This window comes from Asterias rubens, chromosome 3, assembly GCF_902459465.1.
Source record: "Asterias rubens chromosome 3, eAstRub1.3, whole genome shotgun sequence".
Lineage (NCBI taxonomy): Eukaryota > Metazoa > Echinodermata > Asteroidea > Forcipulatida > Asteriidae > Asterias > Asterias rubens.
The window spans coordinates 10992996-11018524 of record NC_047064.1 but is presented as its reverse complement, the minus strand read 5'-3'; the positions used below and the strand labels follow the sequence as shown (position 1 = coordinate 11018524).

The window sequence follows — 25529 nt, the reverse complement described above, 5'->3', positions numbered from 1 at the left end:
ACAAATATAATATTGTTCAAATAACTTGGGTTGCGGTCCCTCCTGATCCTCCCCCGCCCGTCCGTGCAAGCTTGCAAGCTTCCCTGTCTTGGGACCGAGTTAACTTGGGACCGAGTTGACTGGGACCGAGTTGGCTAGGTACCGAGTTGACCGGTGCCCCTTACTGGCGGATCCTACATGCACAACGTACATCAGTCAGCATACAGTACAAAAAATACATGAACGTTGAGTTCGGCCGCCGATTGTACTTGATTTGTCCATGTCACAGCCGGCCACCGTTTCCAGCTCTCCCGGACAGGCCCGTCTCGATCTCCCCTCCCATCCGACCCTCCACCCCCATCCGACCCTCCACCGATAAGCTTTCGGGGATCGACGAAAGAAGATTTATGAAAGAGAATACGTATGTAGGTAAGACTCATACTGCTATAGGAGGCTGGCTGGTGACTGGTGGTAAGGAAAGAAATGCCAACCAAAGGCAAACTGCATTGATTCATGATTTAGCATGGTTAGTGATGAATAAAAGTGAAACGTGAAGGAGGTGGCAGAGAAGTCGTGCAATATGTCATCCAAACAACAACAAGTAGAAGAAGTAGACATGGACCTGATGATGGATGTTGGAGACAGTGAAGGGGTTGTTGTGTACAACAAAAATGACCATTCATCTAAAGGATTCTCAGCCATGGAAAGCATACGTCGAAAGGGTAAACTCTGCGATGTCACTTTGAAGGTACGATTATCATGATATAAATTATTATGAATTGAATGAATTGAATGATCATGCATGATGCAGTGGGCATTCCATGCAGTGTGCCAGCATGGTGCCAGTAAGTTATAAATTGATGGCATGATTTTTTTTATCCTCCGTCAGACAGCTCGACGAGTGGACAACTCAACGGTCAACTCAACTTTTAAAAAGTTTGAGACAACTCGACGGATGGCCAAGATAAGTCGACGGTTGACATGGTTGAACTGACCTCTGTTACTGACATGTGTACACAAATTTCCTGTAATTCCTAACCCTAACTGCTAACCCTACCCTAACACCCCCGCCCCTGTGCTAAAGCCCCCTTCACGGCCATCCGTCTATTTGTCTTGGTCCTAAGTGAAAGTCTAGTTGTCTGACAGTTAAAAAAATCATCCGAGTTGTCCAAACGGTCATGGTGTCTCAACCCTAGAGTATTCGTATGGTGTCCGATGGCAAGTTGTTTAAACACCATTTTTGAGCACCTTATAATATTGGGTTGACAAGAAGCTACGGTGCATACAGCAGCCACAGCCAGGAACACCTCGGCGAACCCCTTCTCTTTTTGATAAGTGTACTGGGTTCTTTTAGTTTTACACAAAAAGAGTAGCAAATCGAATCCACTCATAATGCAGATGTCGGACAACTCTTTTGACGGACAACTCAACAGAATGACACCTCGATGGGTCAGATAACTCGACTGTTCAGACAACTTGACACATCAGCCGTCACTAACGCATCAGTGGCGTGTCATGGCGGAGCGGTTAAGAGCACCGGATTCAAGCTCTGATGTTTGATTAGCAGAGTGTGGGTTTGAATCCCGGTCGTGATACTTGCTGCGTAAAATTGATGGGGGGGGGGGTAGTGCTTTCTGCTGTTTCGGCCAGGACACTTGTATGGACTGTAAAAAGGGGTAACCCTGTTTCAGACCTAGGAGTAGGTGGCAACAGCCTCTGGAGAAAAATAATTGTAGCCCACACCTTGCCTCCAGGCCTTGCGTGTCTGGCGACTTGCATAAGATAAATAAAATAAAAAGACAAGTCGATGGGTAAATGACTGATCTAATTTGTCATGTTTGTAACTGACATCACTCGGGGCTTAGGCTTATAAAAAATCTACTTGTTTTGTGATTCAAGACCGCACATATCGTACAGCCATCAAGTTGTCTGACTGGTCAAGTTGTCTGACTATCGTGTGGTCAGACTGTTGAGTGGTCCAATTTATGATATGCGCTTTGGTAAACATCGTGGCGCCGACAGCTCCAAAAATTGTCAAAATATTACAGCAAAAGGAGTGCTCACATTTGCGAGTTAATGTGTTCAGCACAATGCACTATAGGTCTTGGTAAATGACCACAACTGGGGAAAATTTATCTAAGAATCGTTATCCCACCCAGTTTTGTGCCATTTCTTCACAGAACTCAAGTAAGTACTGAGTAAACACAGTGCAGCTAACAGACATCAGTGTAAGAATAAAACCAAAACTATTGTTCTTTATCCCCAATGCGAATGTATAATATTAAATATTCCTTAAGGCTATATTCAAAAGGTACAAATGTTCATTTTGCTCAGGTTGGTGAAAGCAAATTTTCAGCTCATCGAATAGTACTGGCAGCAGCTATACCATACTTCCATGCCATGTTTACCAGTGACATGGTGGAGAGTAAACAAGAAGAGATTACCATGAGTGGCATTGAGCCTAGGTGAGTAACTAAATTAAAGGGGGTGGTCGAAGCGTTCCTTTTTATATTTTTGACTTGATGTACAAAACATTCGCAATGCAGCCTGTGGCTGCCATGGAACATTATACAGTTGTTGCACGCTGTAATTACTAACAGGGTCGTTATTTTGTACACTCTAGGGGGGAAATGGTGCCATTTCCCTCAGAGGTTGTACGAAACCCATGGACCCCCTTCACAGCGTGCATCAATTGTTTTGTTTTAAACCGTGGTAACATGATTATTCCTCTTCTCAATGTTCTGTTGTCATCTTCAAACATTATTATGACGAAGTAGGCATACTTTTTTAAGCAGGCGAACAGTTGTTCAAATAAGAAACGATTCTTCACTGTTCCCTCAAACCTGTGGCTGTTTTGTATGAAGCGCTGGAAATCGACCAGCGGTGGGAAGGATCACAGTAATGTACACCAGTAAACAAAACTCATGTTACCCTCCATGATGTGCAGCCATGGTTCATGCGTTTTTATTTTCACATCACGAGATCGGTTTTCGACCAATCAAAATGACACTTTGTTACCAAGAGGCGATAGCAATTTTAACTGAACCATCAATGAATGAACGAAATAAGGGTAAGTTTGCAATGTGAGGGAGTGCATAGAATGAGATGATCAGAGTCCATGCATTTCAGTAGGCCTGGGCAACTAGTGAAGTTTACGACTTGCTGCATAGTGTTTGCCGCAGGCACAAAATAGTAAAATTTGCGCTGAACGGATTGAAGGATCTTGTGTCACTGATGTCCGATTGTGTTTCTTGTAAATTATGTTATGTCGCGAATAGTTGTGAGCGACACAATTGGTTCACCAAGCAGGAAGTCACAGTGGCTATTTTTGTAGTAGTCGTGGCAGTACGATTAACCGAGTTGATGAAAAATGGTAGTCGCGACACGTCTAAGCAATCAGTAGTCTTGACAATGATGTTGCAATAGTCGCCCAGGCCTGTCAAAATTCAGGATTGGTAGAGCTGACAAAATAGTCGCGGACAGTGTTTATGTTTTGTGTAATCAACCTTAGTCTGAAACACCAACTCTTTGAAAATAGGTTGTATGAGTTGGGGGAAAATGGGGAAAAGCCATGCACAATTTTCATTATGTAAATATATTGTAACAACAGAAACGAGCTGGTTGAGTTTTTTTATGGTTTCCAGATACGGTTTTCTTGAATAATAAACATTGTCTCCCCGCCCCCGTCCCCCCCCCCCCCCCCCCCCCCCCCGCTCAGTGTTGACTGTTGTGCAGAAGAAGACCGCCCAAATTGGAACCAACATTGAAAGGGGGCAGGGGGGCCCAACGAGATATGGCCGAGATTGTAGTATGAACTTTGTAATCAGTTAGCTTCTGATACTAAAATTCATCAGTCATTTTTTGTATCCTTACTTCCCAAAGAGTACCTGCAGTTTGATAATAATAATATAATTGCGAATAGCCGATAACAATTGCGAAGAGGAGTATTTATGAATAATAGTATTTCATTTTGCCTCATATTTTTGTATTTCAGCGCTCTGGAGACACTAGTGAACTATGCATACAGTGGTCGTGTAGCTATGGATATACATAATGTGCAATCAATATTGGTTGGAGCCAATTTCCTTCAGCTACAAGATATTAAAGAGGCATGCTGTGACTTTCTGAAAGACAGGTATGGAAAGTACTTTATTTTAATTAAAAGGTTTTGCCTGGCTCCTTTGTGGTCTGTTTTTGCCAGTTTATAGGTTGTAACACTGTTTTGTCATTCATTGTCCTGTATGATACATGTATCCCCATGTCATTTGTTCATGATGTACATTTGTCTGCCTTCCATTAGGTAGACACTCAACCAAAGAATGCACATGAAAGTAAGATTAGATAGTCAATTTAGAGCATTTAAAGCCATACAATTTATCTCTGAACTGAAAGAACAAATTCAACTGATTTCTCTCTTTGTTAACTTGAAGATCTTTACCCAAATTATTGAGGTGAAAAAGTTGTCGTCGTTAAAAATGAGTCAACCTGGTAACTTGCCTTGTAAAGAATCTCAAACTTTAGTCATTGCCTCATTACTCCTTTTTTAAAGGAACACGTTACCTTGGATCGGTCGAGTTGGTCTTGAAAAGCGTTTGTAACTGTTTAAAATGCATGTGGTTAGAAAGAGGTTTTAAAAGTAGAATACAATGATCCACACAAATTTGCTTCAAAATATGGTGGTTTTCCTTTAACTTTACGAACTAACACGGTCGGTCATTTATGGGTGTCAAAAATATGACTCCCATAAATGGCGACCGTGTTAGTCGACGAGGTTAAAGGAAAACCACGCAATTTTGAGTGATACTTTTGTGGATCATTATATTCTACTTTTAAAACATCTTTCTAACCATTTGCATTTCATAACAAACCGTCTCAAACGTTTTTCATAGACCAACTTGACCGATCCAAGGCAACGTGTTCCTTTAAGTTCTGTGGACGTGTTTTCCTTTAACATTATCACTTTCACAGTAGAGTTTAGATTTGACTATCCATAGAGCAATGAACTGAGAGTAGGGTTTGTTACGTGGGGTTAAACTAGTCCTTAATCCAAAAGTGCTAATTTAACCCTGCGTGTGAACGCAATATTCTGGTCCGCGAGGGTTAATTTGACCCACTGAGCTGGGCTAAACTAAACCCAAAAAATTGGTGGACTAGACTAACTTAGCCCAGGTTTTACGACCAACCCCCCGCTGCGAGGCCCAGTAAAACATCGTTGGAACGCAACTGACCTGCTACTTCCGGTCTATTTTAGCCCAAATGACCGCGGCAACAAAGGTGACGTCATTCCACGTGTATGGATGGATCGGCAGCGAGTATTGGGTGGTGTCTGCATGAATCCATGGAGCTATACTATAATATCTCCTTGCGTCTCTCCGCTGCCTTCCCTTTATGTTACCATTAAGTGTTGGGGCCCCGGTATTCCCCTTCGCCGAAAATGTTTGAAATGGACGTCGCACGAAAACAAGTCCTCATTTTTAGTAGCACTATTTAGTTTTTAAATTCACTTCTTCTGTGTGCAACGCTACTTTATGATAACGAACGGGTTTTGCTTTGAAGAAAGTGGCATCTAATCACAGCTAAGCTACACACACGGGATCGACAATTAAGACCAAAGTTTGGGTTCGAAAACTAGGTTGTATCTGGTTCCTGCCCTCAACAACTTTACGTAACAGTTATACGAGTAGCATACTAATGTTGAATTGAAAAAACAATTTTTAACAGATTATGAGAATGTGTGTAGGCTACGACTTCTCAATGACTAAGTTGTGATATATTTACAAAAGTTCACACTCGAAAATAATTTGAAGCTTTCAACAACAACATGTAAATGTTTCGTTCATCGAGGGCAGTGCGGAACGGAAACTTCAGCGGGCACAATAGAATTGCGTTTGTGCTGGGGCCAAGCAAGGATATGAAGTGATTTAGCCGCCTTTAATGATGGAATACATGATGACCATGAGGTTTGTAGAGACGATAGCGGATCAAAACCCTGTGGAAAACGCATGGACAATGTAACAAACCGGAACCAGCAATGGTAAGGTTCGCCGATGCATGACCCAATAATCAACATCGTGGGCTAGTTTAGTCCACTTGACCAGAATAAACTCACTGTGTGAACGCAAGCCAATTTTGGACTAAGTCATGTTTATCTTTTGGACACCCGCAGTGCTCAGATTAAGGACTAGTTTAACCCCACGTCTGAACGTACCCAGTGTGTTATAAAGAAGGCAAGGTGACTTCCTTGCTGACAGTGTAAACGATCTGTAGGAATAAAATGCCAATTCACACTTGGAAAAATATCACATGTGTTTACCTTTGTCTTGGTCTCACTTCCATTACGTGTACATTTCACAAACTGTTTAAACATCAATTAACTCATGATAAAAGAAATACCAGCCAGAAGATGTGAGTTGTAGACTTTGGACAGTACTTATACTATAAGCCACCCAGATTAGCACCAGATTAGCACCAGAAAATCATGGAAAGTTTATCAGAGGTTAGTGTACAAAGTCGCATAAGAAATGCCCCTTTTTGAACATTGTAGGAGTGTGGAAGGATTTTACAACAAATTCTCTCATTTGGGGTAAAGAAGGAGAGTTAATGAATTGAACTGAGCATTTAATTTGATATTGATAGGTTGTTAAATTTGCATCTGGGATAAAGAATATCAATTTTGGTTTTACCCCTACATATATACACCCCGGTGCATGTGTGTTCAGCACTTTCCCGAGTAGGGTGAAAAAAATGACGGGCATTTTATACTGAGTATACAGTGCTACAGACATCGGGTAAAACCAAATTTTATATTATTTGATATTGTTTGAAATTGTTGCATATTTTGGTTTCTGAAGAACACTTAGAGAACTTGTTTTTGGGTTTAAAAAGTTGTTGTGTGTGCTGTATTAAATCTCAAAGGGCAAATTTCAAATTTTGAGTTTCAAGTGGGCCCATTTTCATGGCTCTGCTTACCCTATAAGCAAAGATAGCGCTTGCAGTTAGCATAGAACTCTGCGCTTACGTCAAGAGTATTGCACTGGTTTGAGGAGATATTTCGCTTGGGCTCGTGCATACTCCATGTTACTAGGCGATCACTGCTTACACAGCTAGCGCAAGTAAGTGGAGAATGATGATTGTAAACGCAAAATTCGGTGGTAAACAGAGCCATGAAATTGGGCCTTTGGATGTTGTTGAGTAACTAGGGGGGTAAAATTGAGCATCTAAATTTCTACTTCTTGATTGTACTTTAACAAACAAAAACCTTTTGGTGCACACAGGTTACATCCGAGCAATTGCCTTGGTATACGACGCTTTGCTGACACCATGGTGTGCTCTAAACTCTTTGAGGCTTCCACAAGCTTTATGCACAAGAAGTTTGTTGACACATCACAATCTGAGGAGTTTCTGACACTCAGTAAAATGGAACTGATGGAAATCATTTCAACAGATGAGCTCAACATAACAGGCGAAGAACAGGTACTGTTTTAGTCTTAGGATTCAAGAGAAATGTTATTACATACAGCTACCCGTTGGAACTGTGTGGATGAATTCATCTCACGATGTGGATGAATTCATCTCACTATGTGGATGAATTCATCTCACTGTGTGAATGAATTCATCTCACTGTGTGGATGAACACATCTCACTGTGTGGATGAATTCATCTCACTATGTGAATGAATTCATCTCACTGTGTGAATGAATTCATCTCACTATGTGCATGAATTCATCTCACGATGTGGATAAATCATCTCACGATGTGGATGAATTCATCTCACGATGTTGATAAATTCATCTCACGATGTGGATGAATTCATCTCACTGTGTGGATGAATTTATCTCACGATGTGGATAATTCATCTCACGATGTGGATAAATCATCTCACGATGTGGATGAATCATCTCACGATGTGGATGAATTCATCTCACGATGTGGATGAATTCATCTCACTGTGTGGATGAATTTATCTCACGATGTGGATAATTCATCTCACGATGTGGATGAGTTCATCTCTCTGTGTGGATGAATGATAAATTCATCTCACTGTGTGGATGAAGTCATCCTACTGTGTGGATGAATTCATCTCACTGTGTGGATTAATTCATCTCACTGTGGATGAATTCATCTCACTATGTAGATGAATTCATCTCACTTTGTGGATGAATTCATCTCACTGTGTGGATGAACACATTTCACTGTTTGGATGAATTTATCTCACTGTGTGGATGAACACATTTCACTGTGTGGATGAATTTATCTCACTGTGTGGATGAATTCATCTCACTGTGTGGATGAACACATCTCACTGTGTGGATGAACACATCTCACTGTGTGGATGAATTCATCTCACTGTGTGGATGATTTCATCTCACTGTGTGGATGAATTCATCTCACTGTGTGGATGAATTCATTGGTGGCTACTTGCGGGAAACCACTCGCGCTACACACGGGTGCCGCTAGATTTCCGCGCTTTTTCAATTTCACAAAGCACTTAGATTTATCTTAACTTTGTATCAATCTTAATTGCTAAGCAAAGAGTGACATCACAATACCAATTACCCTGTCCTTGGTTGTACTCTGTTTTGTTTATTTTTTCCCGTGCAGTTTATTTTTGTTCCTGTCTCGTATCATTTATAAGTCCCTTTTCTGTTTTCCTTTCCCGTATTATTTCCCCAGCCCCGTAATATTGTTTTCGCCCTGCGCCCTGATCATTATTTTATCGTCCTGTTTTTCCCGTTTTGTGTTATTTGTCAGTCGAATTAATTTTGTTAACCAAAGCTTACAAATTATTTGTCATGTGCAATGAATGTCAAAATTGCGTAAACTTTTAAGGCATATTTTACTACCCAAAAAGTTGTGTATTTGTGGAGTAATGTCTGACTCCGTTCTCCATGATCCCGTCCCATAGTAACAGTTAAATAAAAGGTGCCGTTCCCCCGTCCCCCTGCCCCTTCCTCTCCCCGTCCCAGTTAAATAAAAGGTGCCGTTCCCCCGTTCCCCTAGCCTTAAGTCAAGGCGCACGCAGCACACCGGATAGCACGCACAGCCCCAAAAATGTAACGCACGAAAAAAGACTATCGCCGCGAGCAGCGAAGCCGCGAAGCGCCTTTACCAACTCGTTTTGGGGGCCTTATGTTTTTCTTTTCATTTGCCAACGATTTTGGTGGGAGAAAATGTAACGAATTTGCATCGAATGTTCTTGTGACGTCATGCAAGTAATTGTGGCTTCTTATTGGCCAGCAACTCACAACGCTAATGCATTATGCATTACATTTTCTCCCACCAAAATCGTTGGCAAATGTAAAGAAAAACATAAGGCCCCAAAACGAGTTGGTAAAGGCGTACAGGCCTACAAATGTACGTGGAAGTTTTAATATGGAATGCAGAAAAAATCATCATGGGAAATGGTGTTTTTTTCTTCTCATTTGATCTTTGAATTTGTTTGTAAAGTTAATCATTTAAGACATGCAGGTTACATGTGTATAACCATAGAGTAAGTTATAACATGCATGTATTGTGTTGTGCATAGGTTTTTGATGCAGTTATTGGATGGGTCAAGTATGACCTAGATGACCGAAGACCACTAATGCCAGAACTCTTGTCCAGGGTTCGACTCCCACTAATCCGTCCGCAGATACTAACTGATAGAGTATCAACAGAAGAGCTTGTTAGGAGCTCACACCAGTGCAGGTTAGTTATCTCTCCTACTGGTAGACAGGGCTTAATATTTACACTGGACTTCGAGGCCGAGGGCCAGTGCTTCTAGGGTAGGGCTAGTACACTCAAAACCTGCCAAGAGTGCGGTGATCTTGACATATTAAGAGTGCTTAAAATATTGACTTTGAGTCGATAAATGTCTTATAGTTCTGTGTAGTATGAACGTGTTATCCCTAAGACAATAAAATTAATATTGTTAAATCGTAAAACAGTGTTTATTTTGACACAATAAAACGTGTTAGGTACAAGCCCATTGCACTTGTTGGTATTTTCCACAAATCGAGCCATGGCTGACCTTATAAAGTATTTTCAAAATTCCCTTTTTTGGGGGTGTTCCTTTATAATTTTGTTGTTTATTTCTGAGGGTTTACGTTGTGTTGGGCATTTTGAAGACACATCAATGTTTTAAAACTTTTGATATTACCAGTTCTACTTTAGGCTATGACTGTACCGTGTTTTATTTCTACCACTTAGGGACCTCGTAGATGAAGCGAAAGATTATCATCTGATGCCAGAACGTAGGGCTCTCTTCCAAAGTCAACGCACTAAGCCAAGGTTATGCAATGATATCGCTGGACTCGTCTATGCAGTCGGGGGCTTGACTAGAGCAGGTTAGTTAGGATGATACATTGATCCTGGCCATCTCTCAATGTATTGTTTGTTACTGAGGGTTTACCTTCGACTAGTGCCAAAGTCAAGACTATTGATTGCTTAGTCAAGTTGCGACTACTGTTTTTCAACTACTCGGTTAATCGGACCGTTATGACTACTACAAAAACAGTCGCGACTACCTGCTTGGTGAACCAATTGAGTCTCTTGAGACTATTCACAACATCATAATGTACTTACGATACACAATCAGACATCAGTTACACAGTCCTTCAATTTTACGATATTGCGCTGCTGCAAACAATATGCCTCAGTGCATCTTGGAAAATAGTTGCGACTGGTAGTGTCGAGTATCAACTATTTGAGGTGCAACTAGTCGAGTAGTAAATTTCATTAGTCACCCAGGCCTAGCCACCATTTTTATTCCTGGGGTTCATCGGGTCAGCCCCAAGTGCCCTGCTTGTGGAGTGGGTCACTTGGGGCTGGCCCCAGGTGCATGACTTCACCTCTTAGAGGGTGAACGATCGATCGATTAGCTCTTGTCAGGGGCTCACCCAAGTGAGCACTGCGGGATCGACACAGGGAAGCTAATCGATTGCACCCATAGAGCTGTACAAACCAGCTCTTAATCAAGAGATTTTACATGGGGTGCGTTCGTTTAGCTTCCCTGGGTCGACCCCGGTCTGCCCTGGTAAGTTCGAATAGCTTTGACGGGGCTCACCTGGGTCAGCCCCCAGTGCCCTGCTTGTGGAGTGGGTCACTTGGGGGTGACCTGAGGTGCATGCCGTCACCACGAGATGGTGAGTGTGATCATTTGATTAGCTCTTGTCAAGGGCTCCACCGGGTGAGCACCTCGGGGTAGACCCAGGGAAGCTAAACGAAGCCAATGGTGTCACAGCAAACCTTACTTACTCAATTTGTCTATTTATGTTTTTTCTTTTGTTTTCTAATTTTATAGGAGAGTCCCTTAATGCTGTAGAAATCTATGAGCCTGCAATAAACAAGTGGCTTATTGGAAAGCCAATGACAACCCCACGTAGTAGAGTAGGGGTGACTGTATTGAACAGTAGACTGTATGCAATAGGTGGATATGACGGACAAGCTAGACTAAATACAGTAGAGGTGTTTGATCCATGCAGTAGTGAATGGTGGGATGTAGCTCCTATGAATAGCAGAAGAAGGTTAGTTTATATGAGATACTCCGAGAAAAGTAGCTACAGTAGAACATCATTATAATAAGATTGGACGGACTGGCCAAATCATCTCCTTAATTACAGGAACTTTATGGGATTTGAGGCATTACATGGTGAGGTATCAATGTTGGTTTTCGGTATTGTGTGTATCTACTTGCCAGGTAGAGTTTGTTCTTAAGATAATTGTCTTGCTTTATATTCTACTACAGCGGAGTAAATTTTCAGAATTATAAAAACTTTTCAGTTCTGAAAAGAACTGTCCTGCTTTTTAACTACTACCTGGATGGAAGGTAGAAAATCAGCCTGGACTACTACTTAAGCTTTAGTGGATCATTATTAACTTCGCTACCGCGGAGTGAGTTCTTAATTGGTCTGGACGTTTCGACTAGCTTGCTCTAGTCATCGTCAGGAACTTTGTTATAAGAGGACAGCGAAACCAATCAGAAACAAAGCATAAATAATACTCGGCACTCCAGAGTGTACTAGAACCTGTTTTTACAGTGCTATTTAGAACTAGGGTTGACTGTAGTTTGAAATACCCTCATGTCAAAATTTAGCTCTCTGTTTCTCTGTTTTCATTAGTGCCCTGGTCATTGGGCCAATATTATTCCTTTTAGCTTTCTCAGCTCCCTGTGGAGTATATTGTAACTGTAGACTTTTTCATACACAATATCAACCTCTATTCTGGCAGGTACCCATTTATACCCCTGGGTACCCATCCATCTGACAGCACTGTGAACTACTGTTGTCATTTTAATAGGTATTAATGATGATATTTTTGTTTGTATGACAGTGCCCTTGGTGTAGCAGCTCTAGATGGCCGTGTGTATGCGTGTGGTGGTTACGATGGGATATCATCCCTCAGTTCAGTGGAGTGCTATGACCCCGATACCAACAAGTATGTATGACACACCAGGGACCGATTTCACAAAGAATCCAAATTTATCGCAAGACAAATAGTCAGTATCATATTGTCATCACACTTTACTTAAGTAACTACGATTGATTCGCAGTTAAGATAAATCTTAGCTCTTTGTGAAATCGGCCTCAGGTCCCTTAATGTCCGTTGTGCTATAAATCATTCCAAATGTTTTAAAATCCTCTCTTTGCTTGAGTTTGATGGATTCAACTTGACAGTAGATGTATCAGGACTATTTGCCTGATACTGAAGAACCTTCAGATGGATTTGTCAGCTCCACTGAAGCCCGGTTCTACTTCCTACGAATGCAATACGTATTTTGACATGACAAGTTCGCAACGAGTATTTCACATCAGTTTACATTCAACTCCTGGGAAATATTTGCAGCAAAAACAGAGCTGTGGCGTCAAAATTCACTTTGCATTCGCATTTGAAGGAAGTATAAACTAGGCTTTAGAAACTAGCAATTAGCAATACAGGACAGTGCCATAAGTTGGACTGGGAAAGAGAAAATTTTTCACAATATCATCCATCTTAATGTTTGCACTAAGCTCATGTTTGTAACAAAAATAGCAACATGAGTTTACCTTGTAAGCTTGAGTTTAACCTGCGAGGATCGAAACTTAATTAGTGTCACTTGAGGCATGTCAGGCATTAGAATCCCTAGCAATATGTGCCATCAACGACACAGTCATGTCATGCCGTCAAATTGTTGGGCCGTGCCATTTTATTGTTGAATTGTCTTCTTCTCTCAGTGACTTTGCACCCTTGGCCAACAATGCGACAGTTGTGATAGCATGGTGCGTCATGCCATCACATTTTTTGGCCATGCTATTACAGTCGACTCCCGTTATAACGAGGTCCGCCGGACTGGCCCATTTTCCTCGTATTATCTGAATCTCGTCTTAAACACAGCGCGCTAAATATAGATGCATACGTCATCATTGTGCATGCACACAACACGTGTACATGTACATGTACTTGCATATACATGTACATGACATAATGGCCGCACGTGTGTACACACAGATGCATGGCAGAGCTGCAATTGACTATACTACTGTGTGCATAGAGTATAGTACATTATGTGCGATGTACTTCACAAACAAGCACAACGCGGGGATTATAAAACTGTTTTAACTAAGTTGGTTTAGTTTTAAATTAAATTTTAAAATCAATTTACATTTTACAAGATTGATAAAAAGTGTAAGATTTTAACTTGCGTTCATGTTTTGGGAATTTTCTCTTACAAAACTTTGGTCGCCGGCAGTTTATTGCCAATGCAATAAATAGAGTCTTGGTTTTCATTGGTAACCACCTGTTTAACGCTGGATGGTTCATTGCTGCTGCGAGACACCAGGGGAAATCTTACTGCTGCAATGCATACTGCACACGCTGTGAAAATTTTCAGTCAATAAAATAAAAGCTGGATTTTCATTGGTAACCACTAGTGTAATAATAGCTAACGCGAGATACCAGGGAAGATGTTCTGTGCATGTGTGTGCATGTGCAATACACTCGTCGCAGCAACAAAAAATAGAATCTTGATTTTCATTGGTAAACACTGTGTCATGTTAGATGGTTCATTGCCAATGTGGGATACCAGGTAAAATCTTGCTTTTGCATTCAATAATATTGATCACGCAACTAGTTTTGATTGTAAGTTGCGGGTGTTTTTTTTCTTCTGAAAATTTATAATGCGCTTATAAACTCAGTGGATCAGTATCTTTTCTTAAGATTTCTCCAATGTTTGAACCATGCAAACCTCCTAATCCCACCATTGTCCGGAGTTTGGAATTAACAACCTTGCTTGCTGACTCGTGACTCCCGATATCGGATTAGTGTTGCTAGCGGTAGCGTCCACTTAACACCTCTATTGTATGTCTTAAAAGCCTCAAATATCGACTTTACCAGCTGTACAGGTATTTCCTTTGTTGGTTTTTGAATTGTTCTCGTTATAGAAGGGTTTTAAACAATGTTTTGCTCGTAATGGGTCTCCCAAATTACCTCGTTATAACCGTGTTCTCGCTACTACCGTGCTCGTATAATCAGTATTTTAATGCATTGAAACACGCATGGGGCCGTTCGGGACCGGCAAAAAACCTCGTATCAACCGGAACCTCGTAACATGCGAGCTCGTAATAACGGGAGTCAACTGTATAGTGTTGCATTGTCTTCTCTCAGTGACTCTCAGTGCACCCTTTGCCAACAACGCGACACTGCAACATTGTGATAGTATGATGCTACAATGTGATGGCCCTGTACCAGCAGTACTAAACTAAAAGACAGCTTGATGGTACAGTGCAATGGCTATGGGATTCAACTATTCGGCCAAAACAAGTGCAATCAAATGGCAGTAATGGTATTCCGGAAATTTGTTAGGTTTTTTTTCATATTGGTGATTTTCAATTCTTCATGCAAAGCTTCAGAATATATTCCTCAGAAATAAAATATATAATTTCCTTGTGTAATTTGATTAAGTTAAGTGTCTTGCTTAACCCTTTAGCACGCAGGCAACATTAAACATAATGTCACACGCTCCTTAGTGCACCAGGAAAATTCAATCGATTTCCGGCCCTATCCAAAAAAACGTACGGCTCCACACAGAGAAAAAGCACCTACTCATACATGCGTTGTTTGATTGTGAAATTACTTTCGACCTTTGAACCTTACGTAATTTTTTTTTATGTGGACCATGTGCTAATTTTAGACTGTTGACATCTTGAGATCGCGCTCTATCTACGGCTGTTTGCTGCGTTATAATCGCATGTGTATAACTCAAATTACACCATGTCAAACTGCGTGGGCGCGTGCGGGCGGTATGCGTGGTCATACGCAGGGCGCCTCCGGGCGTTATGCGGGCTAAAGGGTTAAGGACACAGGTGTCACGACTGACTGGGATTCAAACCCACACTCTGCTGATCAGAAACGTCAGAGTTTGAATCCAATGCTCTTAACCGCTTTTAAACTTTATAAATGTCATCTTGGGGTCTTTATGTTTAAGTTCGAATCTAACTTGTTACCAGGTAACATAAGACTCCTCTACGAAATATGGACATCCATTCACATAACACTAGATCAGCTACTAAAATTCACATTGGAAAGGCTCGGACCACTTTATTTATGAAAACAGTCAGACATCAAGGCCCCCTACTCTGGAATCAGCTCACCCCAATACCTTCATTTAGAACTGTGCACAGCTTAAAAAAATACATGAAAAACCTACTTATAACCAGTATCGTCTAAAATGACACCACCTGTAACTACACGCGTACCATGATTATCCATTCCTAATTATCTAGTTTTGTAATTTCCTAAGTAATTATGTTCTGTTAATTTTCCTTTTTGTTATCTACTCTCAATATGTATTTAAGGCTGCATAGCAAACAAATTGTGTAAAACAGTTTAACTACAAACAAACATTGTTTTGTGCTATTTTTACTGTATGCATTATACCTTTCACTGTACTTTTATTTCATCAATCAACATTGTTATTGTTATAAACTAAAACCAATTAATTTATATTATAAAGGGTCCAGGCTCTGTACAAGCCTAGGCTTTTTCCTGGTGCCCTCCTCTTATCACCCTTTGTCCTTTTTTCTTGTATGTTTTATGATTATTTATTGTGATATTTGGAAATAAAAAACAAAACAAACAAACAAAACCGCTCGGCCACGACACCCGTTTCAAACTGCAAAACAAACATTGTTTAAAGCTAACCCTGTTTTTGTGATTGATTAGATGGTACATAGTTTCTGACATGACCAAGTCACGTAGTGCTGCTGGTGTAGCTGTACTCAATGGTGAGATATATGCTGTAGGAGGACATGATGGTCTGCAGATATTTAAATCCGTAAGTTCCCCTTTCTTACATATTTCACAAGTTAAATAAGTAAGAATTATATTTTAACAAATCCAAAATGAATAAATTTATAATAATTCTCACTTTATCTCTGCCCAGCACTGTTAGCTGAGTTGATTAAAAGAGTAAGACTTAGGCATCAATTGCATAGCTTTATGTGAAAATGTCACCAAGTATCACGAGGGGATGTTTAAATGGTTGATAATTACCAGCTGGAGCTCTGTTTATAACGGTTGTTTTTGGATACTACGCACTAGTCTTGGTGCAAGACCTTTCTCGTTACGGGCGATGCGAGCGCTGTCGATGAGTTGGCCGCGCTGTGTGTGAAAGGAAAACGTGAAACGTCTTGCACCAAGACTACGCGCACGAAGGGATCCAAAACTGTCGTCTCAGTCATAAAAATGGAGCAACACACGGACGTATAGAGCTCAAGCACGTCGGAAAACGGACAAATTTTACAGAATTTCGTACTTTATTGCGCCTTTTAACCAAAAAGGCATTTACATGTATGAATGGGAATAAAAGAGAAGTGACTTGTTCTTAAACTGCCGTTTAAAACCTTGCAGAGTCGTTGCCGTGCGATAAAGTCCCTGGCCTTCGGCTCGGGCCTTTATCACATGGCAATGACCCTGCTGGGTTTATATTATTGCTGTATGCAGTTTATACATACTCATTAAAGTTATCCAATTTGAATAATTGTATTATGATATCTTCCTAGGTTGAATGCTTCAATCATTTCACCGGTCGCTGGACAGTAGTACCATCCATGCAGAGTAAACGTTGTAGATTAGGAGTGACAGCATTCAATGGTAAACTCTATGTGTGTGGTGGTTACGATGGATGTAAGTTTCTTGACACAGTGGAGGTATACGACCCTGTAGCCAATGAATGGTCCTTTGCTACACCCATGAACTCAAGACGTAGTAGGGTGGCTCTAGTAGCTAATCAGGGTCATTTATACGCTATTGGAGGATACGATGGGTTAACCAATCTGAACTCAGTAGAGATATACGATCACCATCTAGATAAATGGAGCCTGGTTTCACCAATGATGGCTCATGAAGGTGGAGTAGGAGTAGGTGTTATACCATTGACTGCTTGATGATGTTAATGCAGTGGTGAATCACTGTCATGAATCTAGAGTGCAAAGCATTTACCATTGACTGCTTGATGATGTTAATGCAGTGGTGAATCACTGTCATGAATCTAGAGTGCAAAGCATTTACCATTGACTGCTTGATGATGTTAATGCAGTGGTGAATCACTGTCATGAATCTTGAGTGCAAAGCATTTACCATTGACTGCTTGATGATGTTAATGCAGTGGTGAATCACTGTCATGAATCTTGAGTGCAAAGCATTTACCATTGACTGCTTGATGATGTTAATGCAGTGGTGAATCACTGTCATGAATCTTGAGTGCAAAGCATTTACCATTGACTGCTTGATGATGTTAATGCAGTGGTGAATCACTGTCATGAATCTTGAGTGCAAAGCATTTACCATTGACTGCTTGATGATGTTAATGCAGTGGTGAATCACTGTCATGAATCTTGAGTGCAAAGCATTTACCATTGACTGCTTGATGATGTTAATGCAGTGGTGAATCACTGTCATGAATCTTGAGTGCAAAGCATTTACCATTGACTGCTTGATGATGTTAATGCAGTGGTGAATCACTGTCATGAATCTTGAGTGCAAAGCATTTACCATTGACTGCTTGATGATGTTAATGCAGTGGTGAATCACTGTCATGAATCTTGAGTGCAAAGCATTTACCATTGACTGCTTGATGATGTTAATGCAGTGGTGAATCACTGTCATGAATCTTGAGTGCAAAGCATTTACAAGTACATCCATTGAATGAATTTAGCAGCATTATGGTGTATTTTATATAACACCCAAATAGATCCTTGCCATTTGGTTGGAGGATTGTCCATCACGTGTCAGCAAATTAACGTGAATTTTTTCTCCATCCAATTTGTTTTATTGCTCGGTGCGTACTACATCCTTGCGTCTTTGATAATGCAGCAGTACAGTTACTGCAAGGCACATGCTACATTACGGCGCCACGTGTCTAAACAGCAGTACAGAACGTACTTAGGCACTGTTGAATTCAAGCAAGCCGAACCAGAAGACATGGGTGGAGTGTCACAATTAAATATTTTACGCTTAGTTTGGAAAGTTGTATCCTCGAATCAAAATGAAAAAAAAAAGCTCTACCTAGACGTTATATAAAACAAATAATGAATGTTTTTCAGTCATGTAATAGTGAGAATATTTTCAATTGTTGAAAGGTGAAATGCTCTTTTCAACTTGGCCCTGCCTCATTGAAAAGAACATTGCATCTATCAACTCATGAACATATTCGCACCATTGCACTTATAAACATTCATTATTTGTATACCATAGTATGTGACGCCTAAGTCCCAAATGAATCAGTCCTTTAAACTAGTGAAATGGCATTAAAGGTGAAGACAATTGGAATATCAGCAATGATCAATGTGTGATATTTTGAATAAACTAAGGAAATAAAAGAGATGCGACAAGGTCTTAAACGTCTGTTTTAAAACGGTAGGGTGATAGCCATTTATATCTGAGGTGGAGCTCTATTTTTGCATCGCCAAGACCCTGCAAAGTTTGAATGGCCGTTTAAGACTAAATCAGTATTTTTATTTCCCTTTATAAATGCCCTTTTTGTCACTTTCTGGGACTCCTTTTCACTAAAGGTCATAGTGCGCAAGACACTCGATGATTGTGCATAGGTGCGAATACCAATAGATTTTATTTTTAGTACAGGTATCTATTGATTGCCTTATGCTTAAATTGACACCCCTGTAAGCTTGAACACCAGGCGATTATTCCATTCACGTTGACTTCACCTAAATATTGAATGGTGTTCCATTGTCAACCCATGATTATATTCTCGAACAATCGTACAAGTTGATCAGCGTGGCAGTACCCTGACCAACTTGAAGATCAACCTGTCCGAGAATATTGTGCTATTAAATATGTAGTGTTTTAAGCCAATTTGAAGAATTAATCATTGTCGAAAAACCTTAAGAACAGTTTTGTTTTGTGTTGCAAGTTTCCTGGAGGATCAATACGCGTATTGGATATATGGGCTGCAGAAGCACTATATTTTCCCATACTCCACTTACGCTAATAATTATAAGTTATCACACAAGCGCGAGTGGAATACGGAAAAATATAGCGCTTCTGCGTCCCATATCCAACGAATCGAAGGCGGATGTGGATATGGGACGCATACACGCTATATTTTCCGTATTTCCACGAGCGCGCGTGTGATAACGTACTTATCTTCAAGCAAACTTGGCGGGTGACATAGAACACACAATACGCATGGTAGTGATATTAGCCGTGCAATATAGGTTTTTATCACCACTCCATTCTGCGAATCTGATTGGGATTAGCGCGCACTTGAAGATAATATGTAATGTTACAAATAATATATTGACTTAGATTTGAGCACTAATATGCCTTGCATAACAAAACCGTGTGGGGAGCCTATAGTTTATGTACAAACCTATTTAAAAGCTTAAGTGTGGTTGATTATCTCTATCAGTGCTTCATTATATATTATTAAAAAAATTGAATGCTCAACCAGTTAATGGTTTAAAAAAAGTCACCCTAATATGCACATTGCATCAGTTTTAACCAGCACAAATATTAGGAATGGACCCTTCCCATGAAATATGTAAATTTATCATTGCGCCTACGCACAAACATTATGGTTTGTAGAAATGAGGGAACATCGCCCTGTTTTGTTCATGGCCACGGGCTATGTGAAGCAGACGCGATTGTGCATCTGCTGAGTGCACATCTCTATGGCGTTTGCCAACCAATAGGGTCTGTATGCATGCGTGAATGTATATTTAGCATATTTCATGGGAACTGCCATTACTCACAGGTTTCTCAAACATCTTTGTATTTGTAAAAGAACAGTATTTCACATGTGAAGGTTTCATCAGATGATTAGAACTAGCAATCACCCTGTACCAAGCAATTAATTAAATCCATACATTTGGAAGCTTTAAAGGGACATTGAAAGAATAACAGAAGTAACTGATGGAGAATAAAACAGTCACAATTATGAAATATATTTAAATTTTAACTTAGCACAAATCATAATTATGACTTATATACATAGGGTGCGTTCGATAGCTTCCAAGGGTCGACCCCGGTGTGTGGCGTTTTCTTTTTCCAGGACGAACGTATGCAGATGATTACCCACGTTCGTCCTGGGAAAAAACCCGCCACACACCGGGGTCGACCCAGGGAAGCTAAACGAACGCACCCATAATACAAGTCCTAGTTATGATTGATAATTGTGACTTTCTTTCTTTTCTCAATGTCCCTTTAACACTTCCTTAAACCAGATTGGACAGTCAGAGCATACATTGACCTTCACTCTGACAAAAAGCTTAGTTATTGACCAAGGAACAGTGAAAATTTGTTGATGCTATTTTATGCATAGATCTTCATCTTTGGGAGGGGGCAGGGCCATTTTAATTTGCGAAGGGTATTTCAATGAAGAAATCTTGAAGTTTATAGGAAACATTTGATAGGGCACCACAGCCAAGACTAGGGCAATGGCCTTTGTAAGTCTATGTCTGTATTTTAACACAAAACTTAAAAAATTGCTAATTGTTTTAAGTTGTTCACCTATATTTTGTTGTAGATCAAATGATGTAAAAGGCAAAATTGTGTATTTTTAAATCATGAGTGTACTTTATTGTAGTATTTTATTTAATGCACTGTACTTATTATTCAGAGAAAAAGTTGTTTTATTTAAATTATTCCTTCACATTAAAATAGCATTCCATTATAACCTCCCCAAGAGACAGATTTTTGTCATTGATTTTGTCGGTACTGTTTGGAAATGTTTGTAACTTTCCTCGAAAGGATTATAAAAACAATCTGTAAATCCTAAGGTCTGTAAACCCCAAAGTGTACAGCTCTGTTCAAAGGTAGGATTTATGTCAAGACTGGGAGGTCAAGAGCACAGGAATCAATCTCTGGTGTTCCTGAGTGTGGTTTCGAGTCCTGTGCCAAATTTCATGGAGCTGTCTAACGGTCGATTTTGTGCTTAATGGGTGCGCTTAGCAAATTTTTCATTTAAGACTTGCTTAAGCAAGCTTAAAGATTTATTGGTTGAAAAGGATTTCAAGCAAGCTTAAGCAAGGAAGGTTTTTTGCTTAAAGCGGTAAGCAAGCAAAAAGGGTCCTTGATGCCCAAATTTTCTGCTCAAGCACCCTGTTTAAGCACAGCGCATAGTGCAACATCACTGCAATACGTAGTGTGGCAGCGCAGCTGTGAGGATTTTACGTGTGTGAGTGTGTGCGGTAGGTGCAGCAGAGTAAACAAGTGTCTAAAATGTTCCAAAAACGTAAAATGTATATTCGTCTTGTTGACTCTGAAGTTAGTGTGTAACCCTCCAAAGGCGCTTTAAACCATTTTGTCAGCACTGTCTTCTTTTTTGCTTAAAGGCAGTGGAGACTATTGTTAACTACTCAAAATAATTGTTGGCATAAAACCTTTCTTGGTTACGAGTAATGGGGAGAGGTTGATAGTATAAAACATTGTGAGAAACTGCTCCCTCTGAAGTAATGTAGTTTTCGAGAAAGAAGTAATTTTCCACGAATTTGATTTTGAGATCTCAGATTTAGAATTTGAAATCAACCATCTAACTATTATTGCTTTGCCTTCAGATGAGATGTAAAGCCATTGGTCCTGTGTGTTGTGTAATGCACATAAAAGAATTTGGTAACTCTCAATGGTCTTTATGGGCTTTCTATCTGTTGTGCTTTGGTAGCTTTAATGACATTTGGGACCGAGTACTGGAGATCAACTTCAATACAAATGACAGTATTTTAGACTGCAGTATTTTGCAGGACAATCGTTCAGGTAAAAAGATTATGACAATTACAAATCACACATATATACACAACCACAGATGACTCGTCCAATAATGTTCACTTTACATAATCATAGACATTTATTTGAATTTTCGTAAATTTATTAAAATTTTCCAATGAAAAAGTCAAATTTTTTAGTTACATTTTCCTCTTCCGATACCAACATTATACAAAATTGTGAAGTAATGAGTGTGTAACCAGGGATTAAGATCAAACTAGTGGTGTCAATGTTTAATTAAAACAAAACTAATTTGTTGACACCGTTTTAAGTGGTAAGACTTTCCTTAACTGCCTGGCAAACTGGCACAACAACTCAATCATGGAAAATGATGTCAAGACAAGAAAGTCAACAAACATAAAAAAGTTATGCTTGTGCATGAATTTCGACATCTCCTTATGCATTCTACATCAGCTCAGTGTTCAATGAAAAAGAACTTAAGTTATAAGCTAAGAAAGTCAACTTTTACTGATCAAGGAGTTTCTTTAGAAATGTTAACTGCACATTCTTAGAAGGTGCATTCCACATTGTGCAAGGGGTCTATAGTCAACAGCAGACTTGTACATTCTCTTTAAAGGCAGTGGACACTATTGGTAATTACTCAAAATAATTATTAGCATAGAACCTTTCTTGTTGACGAGTAATGGGGAGAGGTTGATGGTCTAAAACATTGTGAGCAACGGCTCCCTCTGAAGTGCTATAGTTTTCGAGAAAGAAGTAATTTTCCACGAATTTGATTTCAAGACCTCAGATTTAGAATTTGAGGTCTCGAAATCAACCATCTAAACGCACACAACCTCGTGTGACAGGTTTTTTTTCCTTTCATTATTATCTCGCAAGTTCGATGACCGATTGAGCTCAAATTTTCACAGGTTTGTTATGTTATGCATATGTTGAGATACACCAACTGTGAAGGCTAGTCTTTGACAATTACAAATAGTGTCCACTGCCTTTAATTTTTGTTTGGTTTGTCTTTGTCAAATAAAAAATAATCAAATAATGGTACAAACACGACAGTTAAGTGGATTCAATCTTCTTCAGATACCTGTGTCAGTGACATCGGATTCTAAAAGATCACACAAGCACTGGATACCCTGTGTTCATTCTTTTTACCCTGGCCTTTCCACTTACATTAAATTAATCATTTTAATATTACAAATCTGTTACCAGATTTGAGCATAAGCATTCTGTTGACTACAAATTGTGCAGAATATACAGAAATACCATTGTGTGGAAGGTAAAGGCACATGTTCATTATACAAACAGAGCACACCACAAGACAATATTAAAACACTTCAAAATTCATCAACTATAAAACAACCACAAAAACATCACTATTTTATGACAATAACTCATGCACGATCCCTAAAACCTAATATTACACAACTTATTATAAAATTTAATTTTTTTTTCAGAGTAAATATATTTTTGTATACATGTGAGTTATATGCATAAATTTAGGTAAACTCAAACAAAAAACAAGTTTGTATTTTTACATAAAAAGAAATGTTCAATCCTCAACAGATACTTTGACCCTACATTTATAATCAAATAGCAACCAAATAAATGAGGGAATTAATGTGTGGTGAAGAGGTTTTAACTAGTGGTTTCAACCCAACTATAATGTCATCATTGATCATCCGGGCACTTCTGAACCATCATCTATGGGAGATTTGCATGGGTGCAAATTTGTGTGTTTTTATTATTTCTGTCATCACTTTTTGTCCAACCCCTCAACAAAAAATCCAAGTAATGTGTGGTGAAGAGGTTTTCAACTATTGGTTTAATCCCAACGAGGCCTGGTTCTTGATAATTTTACCGAGACGAAGTCGAGGTAAATTATCAAGAACCAGGCCTCGGCGGGTTTAAACCGCTAGTTGAAAACCGATTCAACACACTTTGATTCCCATTCATAAATACCTTGTTCTGTCAAAAAACATCAACACTTTGTCAAAAAGTTAAAGGCAAGAATTATAATTGTTAAATGATTTCTTTCAACACAACAACCCTCAAGCTGTGAAATGGTAAGGCCCTCGGGTAAACATCTCCTTATAAAGGAATGCTGTGCGCGTCGCGCGTATCGCGTGATGTGGCACAATTGTTTCAGCCGTTGCTCTCGACCAATAGGAATGAAGAACCTGTCCTATAAGCACAGGTGCAACCTCGCAAGTCTCGCCCATGTTTTAAACACTTTTTACTAGTCATAAACAAAGGTTTATACACACCCACGTGACGCGCTCTCCACCAATAGGAATAGCGAAACTCTCTGAGGTATTTATGAATAGTATAGAATAATAGTTAATCCGGAATTATAATAAACCTCTTCTCTTATACCAGGATTTAGCCAATAAGAGCATGAGAAGATTGGTGTTTTTCAGGGAACTTTCAGCAGAATCGATGAGAGGTGTTTTTCAGGGAACTTTCAGCAGAATCAATGAGAGCTGGCAGTTATGTTGTAGCTGCTTCAATTGCTGAAGACTTACTACATACTAGCATGCAACTTCGTCTCGGTAAAATTATCAAGAACCAGGCCTCGTTGGGATTAAACCACTAGTTGAAAACCTCTTCACCACACATTGATTCCCTTATTTAATAATTTGCAGATTGGCTATCAATTCATTAATTTTAAATGATCTTTGCAGATGTCATGTTTTTTGTCAAGATGACCAGTGTTTCCAACCACCTTTAACCTTTTTTACTTGATCCATTGGGAAATTGTGGTCCTTTTTAAAAGAAGTTTTCAATGTGATTATATTCCAAATATGTTTCGTCTATTCTATCACAATTCATATTTTTCTTAAGTTACTACACATAGCAATCACCACAAATGTGAAATGAAAAACTTTGTAATAAGCCTTAATTAATATGAGCAATAAAATCTTAAAGATAAATACTTTTCTCTAACTATTCTAGCAACTAACAAAAGACCAAAATGTTTTACAAAATTTGCAGAATGATAGACATTGGATTGAAAAAAATTATTAAAACATTGTGAAAAAATAGATGTAAATGTACATAAGCTATACTGATACGAACGCAGATCTTGGAAGGGTTTGTTTGAAATAAACTCAGCTGCCATAGGAGTGGAGGTGACATTCAAGATCGAAGGTTCTACAAAATTGGTTTTCATGTTATTTACAGATTTAAGAGCAGGCCCCGATTTGAGAAGGCGCTGTTCATGATGTCAACCGCGGCGCAATATTTGCAAAAAAAATGCAAAAAAAAAAAAGTGATTTTGAAACGTACAAACTCACGAATTGGACATGTACTTACAAGTGTGTTTACTCTACGCATTTGAGACGAATTTGAGGGGCGGT

At 39.5% G+C, this 25529-nt stretch overlaps 1 protein-coding gene across 2 annotated transcripts; it reads left to right on the top strand.

The window, feature by feature from the left end:
- Positions 1-434: 434 nt before the first annotated feature.
- Positions 435-19625, top strand: LOC117287766 (kelch-like protein 18). 2 transcript variants are annotated; one of them, XM_033768280.1, is made up of 11 exons: positions 435-727; positions 2314-2444; positions 3974-4114; positions 7254-7452; positions 9506-9666; positions 10168-10304; positions 11261-11483; positions 12289-12393; positions 16156-16267; positions 16995-17364; positions 17434-19625. In XM_033768280.1, exons 1-11 carry the CDS (start codon positions 560-562, stop codon positions 17445-17447), a joined length of 1761 nt encoding a protein of 586 aa, XP_033624171.1. In that variant the 5' UTR covers positions 435-559; the 3' UTR covers positions 17448-19625. The 2 variants fall into 2 exon arrangements, with proteins under 2 accessions (XP_033624171.1, XP_033624170.1); XM_033768279.1 differs by having other exon boundaries at positions 16995-19625.
- The last annotated feature ends 5904 nt before the right edge of the window (positions 19626-25529 follow it).